The sequence below is a fragment of the Euprymna scolopes genome, chromosome 29 (assembly GCF_053919585.1).
Source record: "Euprymna scolopes isolate OS-2025 chromosome 29, ASM5391958v1, whole genome shotgun sequence".
In the NCBI taxonomy this organism is placed as follows: Eukaryota; Metazoa; Mollusca; class Cephalopoda; order Sepiida; family Sepiolidae; genus Euprymna; species Euprymna scolopes.
In genome coordinates this window covers 74819285-74833096 of record NC_136510.1, presented here as the reverse complement: position 1 = coordinate 74833096, position 13812 = coordinate 74819285, and the positions used below count along the sequence as shown (strand labels likewise).

At 31.6% G+C, this 13812-nt stretch overlaps 1 protein-coding gene across 6 annotated transcripts in view; it reads left to right on the top strand.

Moving 5' to 3' along the window:
* LOC145252724 (uncharacterized) overlaps nt 1–13812 on the top strand; it is a 104011-nt gene that overhangs the window by 72898 nt on the left and 17301 nt on the right. For 4 of the 6 annotated variants that reach the window (XM_080112575.1, XM_080112574.1, XM_080112572.1 and 1 more), the window contains exons 10-15: nt 265–495; nt 1332–1425; nt 1567–1713; nt 6000–6084; nt 7229–7388; nt 13165–13203. In XM_080112575.1, the coding sequence (XP_079968701.1) occupies nt 265–495; nt 1332–1425; nt 1567–1713; nt 6000–6084; nt 7229–7388; nt 13165–13203 (756 nt within the window). The remainder of the gene's footprint in view (nt 1–264; nt 496–1331; nt 1426–1566; nt 1714–5999; nt 6085–7228; nt 7389–13164; nt 13204–13812) is intronic. The other 2 variants (XM_080112573.1, XM_080112570.1) reach the window with 1 other exon arrangement.

Below are 13812 nucleotides of genomic sequence, written 5' to 3'. Positions count from 1 at the left end.
TTCATTACAATTGGTTTTTATAATTACTTAGTTCAATCCAGCCCAAACGACTTCTACTATGAAACCTGTTTAATCAACTGATCACATATTTTAGATTGAAAACTACTTGAAGTTTGGTTATGTGCAAACAAATAAAAATTCACAGCTAGGTACACTTAGTTTATTAATATCTTTTTTATTAGAAGTGAATTAGCATTATGTTTAGAGCAAATTTCTTATGATGTTGCTGATCTAGAATTTTCTTGCAAAATCATTTGTTTCCAGGAAAAATGTGGTTTGGATCATCCGCCAGCCAATGAAATCTATCGGAAAGATGACTTGTCAGTATTTGAAGTTGATGGCAACGTGAGCAAAATATACTGCCAGAATTTGTGCCTATTGGCAAAGCTGTTTCTTGACCACAAAACCCTCTATTATGATGTCGAACCATTCCTATTTTATGTACTTACATCAAATGACAACACAGGTTGCCATATCATTGGCTATTTTTCTAAGGTAAGTAATCTTTCAAATCCACTATTCTTTTGAGGACTTTCTCAACTTTGTCAAATTTAAAAACTTCAAAACAAAAAGACATAAGAGTGATAAAACTAATTTTTAAAAAATCCACAGAATGAGATTGGGAAAATTAGGATTAATTATTTTATCAGAAAGAACAATGAGAAGGGATTTGATTGAAACTTTCAAAATAATGGTATTTTTATGGTAATTTATTAACCAATTTTTTTTTCCTTTTGTTTTTATTCATATCAAGCAATGTATTTTTGAAACAAGTTTTCAGATAAGATTAGAAATAGCGATTGATGAATTCAGAAATAATTTTAAAAATTAACAGGCATTTTCAGAAATTATTGAATGAAATATTTAACAAAATTTGACTTATATTTATATTATAATAATAATGTAAATTTTCTATGCAATGACTTGTTTTTTTATGTAATGATTCTCTTTTATTTCCTTTAATTTGCTGGAGAAAAAGGAGAGAAGAGATAAGAGGATATAAATTTTAAAAGAAAATGTTACACAAGCTTTTAAACTCTTCTATTTACTTGTTATGCCTCTTTTTGTTTCGGCAAAGAATAACTTCTTGTATCCTTTCCTTCACGTGTGTATTCAGTGTCTTTCGCTTATTTACTTTCTTAGTTAAAGCTGATTAGTTTATGAAAAGTTTTTTGTTTCTTGCCCTCTCCACACACACACACACACACCCAGATGTGTGAGTAGAGGGTCTCTATTTCACTTTTTTTCTTTTTTTTTTTACCATTGGCTACTCATCTTTCTATATATGTTTTTTAACCTAATTAAAACTCCTTTTCTTGATTTATTTGTAGGAAAAACATTGTCAGCAGAAATACAACGTATCCTGCATTATGACTATACCCCCATATCAGAGACAAGGCTTTGGTCGATTCTTAATAGATTTTAGTAAGTGTTTTTAAAAATAAATTACTTTATCAACATCATTGCTGGTTAATATTTTTTATTGTGTTTTACAGTTTAAAATTTCCTAAGCTTAATTGGAAACTTTAAAAACGTTTTCTATTTTTTTTTTTTTTTTCATTGCAGGTTATTTGTTATCTCGGGTAGAAGGTCAGCCTGGATCTCCAGAAAAACCATTGTCAGAATTAGGAAAAGTTAGTTATCAAGCCTATTGGAAAAGTGTCATGATTGAGTACCTGTACAGATCTAAGGATTCTAAAATCACAATCAAAGGTATTAAATAATTCCGGCATGTTCCTCCCCATCCCCTCTCCACTTAAGCAAATGTTGGTAACTTAAAAATTAGTTTGACTATACTGATTTTGTAATGATTTTTAGACGTTTTTTTTTGGGGGGGGGGGGTACTATTGAGTCACTGCTTATCAAGAACCATTTTCGAATAAGAGTTAATGAAACATTGACATCGAGCAATGCTATAAACAGGTTATTTATCGGGCAGTTTTTACCAAGTATATATTAATATTGAACTTGAAGACAACCAAGTTGTAATTTGCAGGGACACAGTCTTGTCATAGTGTTCCACAGATGGGATAGCGACTCCTTTTCTGTAAGAAAGAGGTTGCAACGAAGAAAAACTATCATGCTTCACTTGATTTTGCACTTTGTCAAGGTAGAAAAGGGTGTTCTGAGTGGAGCTTCTTTTCAGATGTGATGGTAGTGTTTTAGCTTTGCATGTAGTAGATCATCACATATGGTGCCAAGTATTTTCTGGAGTGGTAGAATGATCCAACTATTTTTTCAGTCACATTAGCAACAAACTAGATATATATCTTCCATTGTAGATTTGGAGACCTCTTATCAGAATGAGGTATTTTCTGCAAGGAGGGCCATTTATTTCTTTGGCAAAACATGCATCCAAGGAAAGAAGTTTGGTTTTAGAGGTGTAACATGCTACCAATATATAAAGAAAAGGCGGTTGGATTTTAACAGTTAAAATTCAATAGAATTTAAGCTGACAAATCACTTTACTTCTAACTAGTCATTTTCCTTTGTTATTATGCGGTGCCTTCCATAAGTTTCCAGACTTTTCATATGAACATCTTTATTGATAGTACATACACAAAACTCAAAGTAATCTCCTCTGGCTGCAATGCACTTGTTCTACTGTTTCAACAATTTCTGGAGGGCCTCATGGACATCCTCTTGTGTGAGCATGTTATTGATCCTTGTCACAGCCTCCTTCATCTTCTTGATGGTCTCATAATGACAGCCTCTAAGGTTTGCCTTGAGCTTAGGGAATAACCAAAAGCAAAATCTGAACTATGGGGAAAGTGAAGAATTGTCTTCATGCCCATCTTGGTTAAATAGTCTGTGACAAAGATGGAGTTGTGTACTGGTGCATTGGAACAAACTTTGCACAAAGCTTCCACATTTTGTTCCTAGCAAATAATTGTGTGTACAGTTCCACACTGACATCAAACTATGCACTTATTGTCTCTATAGACACATGACGGCTCTTATCCATGGAATTCTTTATTTGGCTAATCAACATTGGTGTTATGGTTTCCTTACTCCTCCCACCTCATCAGTCCTTACATACTCCCACCTCATCAGTCATTACTCCTCCCACCTCATCAGTCCTTACATACTCCCACCTCATCAGTCCTTACATACTCCCTGCCTTCCTTGAATCTCTTTATGCCACTGATGCTCGATTCATGCAAGATGGTTCAAAATCAGTCTAAAACATTCCATAGGTTTCTGTGGCATTTTTTCCAAGTTTAAAACAGAATTTTATTGCATATGGCTATTCTAGTGTCCTCATGTCCAGATTGCATTATCAGGTTTTAGTAGGGTCTATTCCAATTCCTGCTGTAGCTGTTCATTTAAACCTGACATCATAAAAATTGGCCAGTCATCTCATAAGATATATAACAATAACATACTAAATTTTCAAGAATCTACAATTTTAAATGCCTGTACAAAAAAGAATGGAAACTTATTTAAGGCACCTCATATACCATGTTATTGATAATATACTCTTTCTTGAATTGGTTTAAATAACAAAAAAAAATGACATTATTTCACTGACAGCGTCATGGGCAGTGGGTAACAGTCAGATTGTTCAAGCCCACATAAGTGGTCTTTTTTTCTTTTTTAACTTTTTGTTTTTAAGTTTTACCATTTAAACAGGGTTAAAAGCTTTTTATTTGCCATAACATTTTTATTTCGGGGCTTATGTGATTTTTTTTTTCCCCCTTTTAAAACAAAAACTGAATTATTTTCAAGTTCGCTTAAACTGGTTTTCACATACTTCTTTTTCTTACCGATTACATTTTTGTTTTTGTTTTCACACCTCTCTCTCCACCCAGATTGCCTACTGTGTCTATCCTTTCTCCACCCCTCTCAACGCCGAGTACTCCCACTAATTTATTATATAAACGACAAAATGTGGGTTAGTATGTGTGTGTTTGTCTGGCAAAAACTTTTGACACACAACAAACATTGACAAAAGTGGTATCGCTAGATTGATTTCTCGGATGACAAATACCCAGAAATTGATTCTAGGTCAGTTTTTGTATCAACATTTTTGCAAGTCATTCATGCCTAGCAATCTCAACATACGTTTAAAAGACTTTATTTCAAAGGCCCGTGACGTCATAAGTGTGTCATGGGGAGATTGCTAACGCGTTTGCTTTTTCACCTCCTTTTACAGATTTGAGCCTGGCTACTGCGGTTAATTTTTTGTTTTGCGATCGCACGCATACTCATTGCTATTTTGATTGAAACTTTTTTTTTTTTTTTTTGAGCTGGGTTGCTCAATAGCCTTACTATACCACCTCTCAATCAAAGATATTTTAATCACCTAATTTACTTACTGTGAGATTAGAAGTTATTTGGAAATTACTGCTACCTTGAACAGCACCAGGAGTAACTGAAACTACTATTAAACATTCAATTTTTCAAAAATCTCATGTTCAACATATCCAGTATGGGGAAAAATATTGCAAAAATGCAAACTTATTGTTTAGGATGAATGCACAAAATCACTTGAGGCTCTTGGTCGATCTTTGCAAGATTTGTGTGGTAATGTCAGACCATTTGGGAATGCAGTAATATTGCTTGCAGGAGATTTCAGACAAATGTTACCTGCAATTCCTCAATCAACAGCAGCAGATGAAATAAATGCTTGCCTCAAATACCCTACTTTTTGGTGCCATGTGAAGACATTAAACTCAACTCAAAATATGTGTGTCCAGTTGCAGACTGCTCGATCCGCATCTTTTTTTTGCATCATGTGTGGGAATTTGGGTAAGGAAAACTGCCGGCTGATCTGAGTTAAGGGCGAAATTCTTTGACTCTTAACTTCTGTAATTTTATTACATCAAAAGAAGAGTGGGTTAAAAAGGTTTTTCCAGATATTCAAATTAATTATATGAATTCCATTTGACTGAGTGAATAAGCTATTCTTGCAGCTCAATACGAAGACGTCCAGGAACTTACCACTATTATTCAATGTAAAATTCGTAGTGAGGTTCAAATACAAATCCATCGACGCTGTTGTGGAAACAGATAAAGTGGTTAATTGTCCAACAGCTAGATTTGCCAGGGATTCCACCACATGTACTGCAACTGAAAATTGGCATACTAATTATCATGTGAAATATAAACCAATCAAAGCTGTGCAATGGCACATGGCTTGCAGTAAAAAAATTAACAAACAATATCATAGAAACAACAATCTTAACAGGACCTTTCACAGATGAATATATCTTCATTCCATGCATTCCTATAATTCCACCGGATACATCATTACACTTTAGGAAATTGCACTTTCCAATTTTATTGTCATTTGCAATAACCATCAACAAAGCACAGGGAACAATCTTTACAATTGTGGGACTTACAGCTATACACTGACTGTTTTTTCACATGGACAATTTATGTTACATGTTCAAGAGTCACCAAACCAAAAAAATCTACATCAGCTAAGAAAATGGAACAACAAAAACTGTGTACCCATACGAAATGGGAAATTAAACCTATAAGAAACATGCTTTTTCTCATTTTGGAACTTTTTCCATTGCGCCAATTTGAGCCACGGCAACACATGGCAGGATACAGCTAGTAATATATATATATATATATATATATATATATCAAAATTTACGTCTACTTTATAAAACTGCAATTTTTGAAAAAAAAATGAGGTGGGGCTCTTGTAATTTTCTTTTATAGGAATTAAATGTAATTATATTTTCTGCAATTTGTAAGTAAATTAAAATATTTATATGAATAACATTTATATAAGTAAATAGATTGCCTGTTAACAAAAATTGAAGTGCTTAAAGTAAATATATAATGCTTATTTGTTTGAATCTTAGAGATGAAAGCACCTTATACAATTTAAAGGATTGAATTTATTTCTAAACTTTTTCCATGTTCTTTTTATTATTATTACAAATGTTTATAATATTATGTCATGGGGGGGGGTTATTCATGTAGAATGTTAAAAATGCTCTACTTATACTTTTTGAAACTTTTTTTCCTACTTCTAGCTATCAGCCGTGCCACAGGAATGGATCCTCATGATATTGCTACGGCACTTTCAGCTCTCAATCTGGTTATTAAAAAAGATGACAGGTATGACTCTTACTTAAAAACTATTTTGAAATTTAAACGTTATCCTAATTCTTCAAATGTGGAAATTTTAATAACTTTTTATTACTTCAAAAAAATTTTTAATTAATTAACACTGCATAATCAAGCAAATATATTATAATAAAACTGAAAAAAAGTAGATTTCTGCAAAAAAAAAAAAAAAAAAAAATGAGCTCTTTAATTATTGTCTGGCCTTCTAAGTTTTTGATTTACTTTTTGAAATTTCCAAAACCTTTTTTATATTCACTAAATATCAAACGATTTATTGAGGGGTGGAGGTCAATGCTTTGGTAGCAGAATTAGAAAAATTGTAAATCTTAACAGCGCTATCTACCGGGTATTCACATTTGTATAAAGTGTCAAGATAGTTTGCAAAAAAATCAATTAACAATGTTAATGTTTCTTCATTCATTAAAAATGAATTGGAAAAAAAAAAAAAAAAAAAAAAAAAACTTCTAGGAATTTTTGAGCTGCCACAAGTCTATTTAGAAATAAAACTATAGATATGAAAATACATAAAGTTGATTTTCATAAGGCATTAAAATCGGTATATATAAATACTTATGTTGTGTAAAAAATGGCTCAAAATAAAAGGCTCTTCATGCTAGAATATTCTAGGGCTTGAAAAATCAAAATTATTTCCAATTTATAAACTCTTTAAGGATAACCCTCTTTTGCAAATGCAGCTGTAATCGCATACAGCTGAATATGGTTGTTTTTATTTACTTACCTCTCCACAATGGCAAAATTAGACATAAATGTTTTTATTATGTGGGGAAATCCAGCTCCCACAAAGGTGTACTCTGCATAGAGATCAAAATTAAAATTGCCTCAGTCTAGAATTTTTCCTTGACTGACCAACAATAGAACAAGTGAAGTGAAGTATAAAAACAAATATTCCACTTTGATCCTAGCTAGAGATTTGGACTGGTTGTTGCTACTTGATTGGTTTTAGATTTACCAAGGTAAGTAACTCTATTATTTCTGATAGTTTTGATTTGTGAACAACTAAGTGGTTTTAATGACTGATTTAATTTAGTTAAAATGACACAATAGAGAGAAAACTTGCCCCAAATGAATAATAAAGTGACTGATTTATTTTTAATTGAATTTTCTTCTTTTGTAGAGTTGTTATCCTGGTGAATAGGAGATTAATAAATGAGCATATGCAAAGGTTGAGATCTAAATTGCAGCAACGAATTGACGTCGACCCTGATTTCTTACGGTGGACACCTCTTATTTCTACTCAACTTTTATTAGAGGAAGAAAAACGAGCAGAAAAAGAGGTGAGTATACTTGCATTATTTATTGAATTGTGTGTGTGTGTGCGCGTGCGTGCGTGCTCGCACGCTTCTCTGAAACCTATCAAGGTACAAAAATAGAATTAACGTTTGGAAACTTTATATCAGAAATTGCAATTTTATATAAAGAACATTTTTTTTTAATCTTGCCAAATTTCCTATGTTGGGCCTAAATAGCAATACATCTGACAAACCAATATTTCATTCTGACTAGCAATTCTTTCCATTGTATCCTTCCAACTTGTTCTTTGCATTAAAAGTTTAATTCAGTTTAGTTTCTTCCTAAAAAAGCATTCTCGCAAAGATTGTTACAATCAATCTTAAAAGAGGGAAGTGTCTGGAAAATATTTAAGGAAGCTTATTCTTATTTTAATTTAAAAGTCTAAAATAAGTTATCTCCCTTACATTTGAACTTTTTTTTTTTTTTTTACTCGCATTTATTTCAAACTAGCAGGACTTGTATAATGGTATTGCCCAGTGGAAATATGAGCCAAAGCCAGAATAGATTCACTAAAGGACCCCCACCCTCAAAAACAAATTATTATTTAGTGCATTATAAAATGTGAGTCACGTAAATTGCTGATTATGGATAAACAGCTAAAAAAATATTAACACACACAGATACTAATGGTAGCCACTGTTGACTCTGAAATATGGTAGGCACTAGCGGCAGTGGCCAAAGTGAAATCCTCCTGTTTTCACTGTTGTGCATTGCCTGGCAGTGGCAGCTAGCAGAATCCTCTGGCTGTCATTTTTGGTGCTGGTGGTTTCTGGCAATTAAAATTTTTTTTTATTTTCTAAGGCAGTTGCTTGCTTTTACAACTGTCACTGTCAGTTCATGGTGATGACTGGTGGCTATTACCAATATCAACCTAAATTTGACTGCTCCAAAATGAAATCGTCTGTCAATGGATGTCCGTGACGAGCACTGATGATCACTGGTGTGTAGTCATGTTTTAATATGTTTGGTCGGTACAAGCGATCTCTGCAACAATCGGTCATTGTCTATCATATCGGTCATTGTCTATCATAATCATCAGCATCCATTAGACTGCTCTGAAATGAAATCACCTGTCTTTGTCAGGTACTGTCATCCAGTGCCAGTTATGACTGTTGTTGATGGTAACTGGGAAATAGTGCTCTTTTATAGTTGTTACTGTCATGTAATGACACTTGGGGGCACTGGCAGACATTAATTGAGATGGTTACTTGTGGCCATTGGAGTAAAAAGTAACTCTACGGTAATTGTCTTGTGTTTTTACTGGGTTTACTGTTACTATTTCAGCACGGTCTGTATAACAGTATTGATTTTAAATGTAATATTTACTTATATGAATGTAATTTTTTATTACACATAAATATTTCCTTTTTCAATTAAATGTTTATTTTTGCACAACCATTCAAAGAAATTATTTACATTTGATTATTATTTTTTTTATTTTTTTTTTTTTTTCAAAATCTTTAAAGTACATTCCTTTAATGAACTTGAAAACCTGCGCAACCTATTGCTATCATTAAGCAATCTGAAAACCTGGCCAATATTCCATGTTTAATGCGTATGAAAATCTGTTTATGTAATCACTTTTGACTATTTTCAATGTTTTCATGTAATGCATTTAGAAAAACTTGAAAGTTATGCTTCTGAAAACCTTTATTTACCCTTTTTCGTGTCCTATAAAAAGCATGTATGAAAAAAGACAAATAAGAATGTGAAAAAAAATTAGAAGGGGCAGCTTGTTGGTGACTGCCAAAGAAACTGGCTCTCAGCCAGTTAAAAACAACCTCTTTATTTACTTAACAGCGATAAACAAGGAGTAAAACTGGCCAGTGTAGAAATGTCTGTATTCATTGAAAATTTGTAAAATAAATTAATAGATCTGTTTGTATTGGTTGTGGTAAGCAGTCTGAAAAACTATGTATGGAAATTGAATCAATATGTACGACATATTGGATTTTAACAAAGGCATTCTTAAATTGTTTGAAAAATCAATCTGTTAATCCTGGAAACAAATCTGAGCAGCCAATCAAAATGATCGAATGCAAAATCCGGATGCATTCATTATTTGCAAATCGATTGAGTATTAGATGACTGTTAATGAAATGTAATGGCAAAATGAAATAATCATGGATGCGTTTAATAATTGTACCTTGAGAAATATTTGGTAACTGTGTAAACTTGTGTAGGAGGAGGACATATTGAGTGGTGAAGCAATATGTTAACCACCTCTAACTATGACTTTGGGGAAGTGTTTCTCCGCAGACTTTTTGTAAGAATTTAGTATGATAGATAATAGCATCAGGTATAGGCAAGTAGCATGGCCATTTTGTGTGGCCCTTTTATTTTGTTTTTTTTTCTCTTTACTCTCAGTCTCTATACCGGAATATTAGTGTCTATTTTATTATATATATAGACTAAAATGACATTGATGAAACACAGGCTACACTAGCTAAGTATAGTTTGTCTAATATATAAAGTTGTCAACAACAAATTATAACAAAATTAAACACATGTTGGAACAATTTTTGTAAAAGATTCATCTTATATAATTGTCTAAACAGTTTAAAATCTAGAGGAGGATGATCTCTTTTAGTTTTTTTCTCACAGAAGAGCTGCTGTTAGTCTTTCTCTGTTCCACTATTATTTGCATGGAAGATGTTCAATTGAGCTCCAATCATTGCTTCCGCCTTGTAAGACATTAACAATAACTCATTACTACCACAATGAAAAATAAACATTTCTCTTTGTGAAAGTTCTGCCTGATGCTAGATACATGGAGGAACAAATAACCTTTTAACAGGTTGTTTCCTATCTGTGGAACATTACCATAGGACTGCTTTCTTGCCGATTTCAACATGATTGTCTTCAAATCCAATATCAACAGATTCTTGTCATAAATTGTCCCTATAACTAATCACATTTAGTTTATTCAATTCATCATTTTCAGTCCCCCTCATAAAATTCTTCATCTCAAATAAACCCTTAGCCTTCAGTAATTTTGGCCTGAATAAGTGACTCTTTAAAAAAAAAAAAAAATGTATAAAAAAAATTTAATAATTTACTTTAAAAAATTTTCTGTTTTTACATGCAAATTCTTTAGACGGTGATTGATTATTTGTATTTAGATTCTTCAGACTGCTATGAAAATGACACTCAAGATAAGAACAGTAGTTCGAAGAATCTATTTTTTTTCTTTGTTCTACAAATATTGGAAAGTGCTCTTTATCGATTGTACAATGTTTCAGGTAGTTACAAACTTCATCTGGTTTGAAAGTGTCAGTTGTAGTACAAATGAAAAAATTAATATATCAAGAAAGAGTTTTTGTTCACGGTTCATCTGTTTCACTTTTCATAATTGAATAAATGGGTGTGTGATCCACCAGAGTGCAGTGGCATGGATGGTGTTCACGGAAAAGGACATGCTGGAAATAGCACGGAGACATCAATGAGAAAAATTGGCCTTAGGGAAAAATCATTCCAAAATTTTATCCTCAGTTTTGTAATTCTCTCGTTCTGTTTCCTGGCTTCCCTCCTTCCCCCACCCTTTTATTATTAATGGATATTATTCTTGCAAACCAAATTTTCTTTTTATCAGCAAATTTATTAATAATATACCTCTTTTCTTGATTTGCTTTTCTATATATTACATATAATACTAAACAATAATTCAATCAGCTGCTGTGATACCTGTAGTTTCACTGAAGTGCTGAAAATCTTGTTTATTGGGCTAAAACTATACCACGTGTAATTTGTTCTTTATTCATTGGCTTAAACCTAAATTTAGGCCAATGATTCTAGAATACATTTGGGATTCTTTTAACCTAATGGGTGAAATTTCCCCATTTCTTGGTGACACCATAGATATTGGTAGCTGATCAAATTATTGTATATAATATTACATATAAATATATTATCCGTTAAGTAACATCACTCTAGCCTTATTTATCCAAAAACACTTATATATTTGATTTAAATTTCCAGATAAAGATAATAGTTGTTCACAGCTGTTTTAATGCAAAGTTTATTTTATTCACTATAATGAAATATATATTTTACCCTGTCACTTAATCAAGTAATTTTATATTTTGGATGCAATCTATTTTCAAAAGAATGGTTAAGTGGAGGTTTATCACACTTTAGAGTCTATTTATAATAAAAAAAGAAGCTTTTTGACTCCTGCTGAAATTTCTAATCTTTGATTTTCTAACTCTGCTTAATACTTATCAAAGATAGAATATAAATCTACCTCTTTTTTTTTTTTTTTCTCTCTCTCTCTCTCTCTCTCTCTCTCTCTCTCTCTCCTTTCTAAACTTTGTAGCCATGGAAACAGTAGTTTTTACTAATCGTAGCCAGATTAGATATCTTCAAACAAAAAAAATGTTTATTTTTGTCTCAAGTATGGATTTCTACTGACTTTGAATATTGTCTAATCTGGCTACATTGCTTATAACTAATAACATGTATGGCTTTGCTCTTCCTTACACTATACCTTTGCTCTCAAACAAAATGATCATTAATTCATGGTCACTCTAAAAGTAGCATTTTATATGAAAGTGTCTCTGGCTCATGGATATAACTAAAATGAAAGATAATAAAAAATATTTCCTTATCCCACCTAATAATAATCTCTAATATTAATCTTTTCTTTTAATAAAAAAATCTTAACATCATAAGATTCTTTCTCTGTTTATTTCATTTTTACTTTGTTCATTTTTAACTAAATCAATTTTACCTTTTTTGATCAATTACAAGTAACATTTTTGTTCAACTGTTTTGCAATATTATCCAATGTAATCTTAACTAATACTAAAATTAATAATTTGTTTTGGTGTGTTTTTTTTTTGTTTTTTTTGTTTTTTTTATGAGGATTGATAATTCTAATCAGATTATTTAAAAATCTATATATCTAAACATGGTTAAAGTTTAAGACTTCCAGAATTAATACTAGAATCGTCCACACGAAGTCGGTGGAGGTTGAAAGAGGAATATTTACTACATACAATACTAAGAATAACATAACTTAACACTCCTTTCCATTTATGGCTAATGAGAACATTCAGCTCAACTTCCAAGAGAGTAAGCTGATTCGTGATGTAATTCTCCTTACCTATTTGTCTAGGTGGAGCAAGTGTATTAGTGGTCGACCTTCAATATTGGAATCATAATTGATAAACCATTTCGTAGAACCTTGCTCTGAAACCTTGTGAATGGGCTGCCATGTTACAAGATGTAATGCAGGCCAGAAAAAGACCCACTTCAATCCAACTTATGTGAATGTTGTTGTAATAAGAATGAGAACAATCTCTGAAGTCTTTTTGGTTTGAAATTCCATCCTGGTTCTCAAATTCAACAAGATGCATCTGTTGATGCTTACATCGGATGAAATGTTCTGACTCTAACAACTGATGAAAATAATACAAACTAATAACATTTATCAATGTAGGAAAATTTGTTTATATTTAAATAACTTAACACATTTTGTTTTATTTTGTTTTTGTTTTCATTTTGTTTTCTGTATTTTTTTTTATTTTTTTTAACTAAAATAAAAGTAATTTTACTATATTTTTTTTCTTATCATAAGAGCCTGATAATTGAGGGTGAATAAAACTGTCTCCCTATTCAGAATGCAAATAATGCATTAGTCTCTGAAAGCCATATATGAAATATAAAAACAATATTTGGAATGATTTTTTTTTTACAAGAGAAAACCAAATGTTGCCTATTCTTATTGATTCGCGTGTATTTTTCCTTTTTCTTTTGAAGTATGTGACCGTGGTAACTGGCGAGTGCAGGAAGACTGGGGTAGGTGGAAAAAATATCTAAATAGAATGCAAAAACACTTACCAAATTTGTAGCAACATAAAATAGGTGCTAGTATTCACATTCGACCTCCCTCCCCATAATAATCAAAATTATTTCAATTAATGAAAAAAATAAAATGGAAAATCTGAGTTTCTTTGCATTTTAATTGTTCACCTCTCTTTGTTGCTATGAATTTTGTTTGGCATTTTTGTATTCTTCTAAATTCCATCATGGTATATACACTAGAACACACTAGGCACTAAATGTTTTATATATATATATATATATATATACAACACAGGAAATTTTTTCAGGTTATTTACAAGGATGGAACTTGACATTCAACAACTTTATTAAACGTGTTACTCTTACTGTTTGCACTGAATATATCATTTAAAATATTTGTTTTTGTAATGATTCAAAATGTGCACTGATTAGAAACTGATTTCTTATAATTTTAGACAAGATTTTTTTTTATGTTTAATGAGTCTTAGATGTTTACATTTTCAATAACTTTTTTAAAGTTTGCTAACATGGTCTTACAGTCCTGAATTAACTTTTTAGATAGCTTTCTAAATATCAAATCTGAAATATTTTCAATTTTAAAGC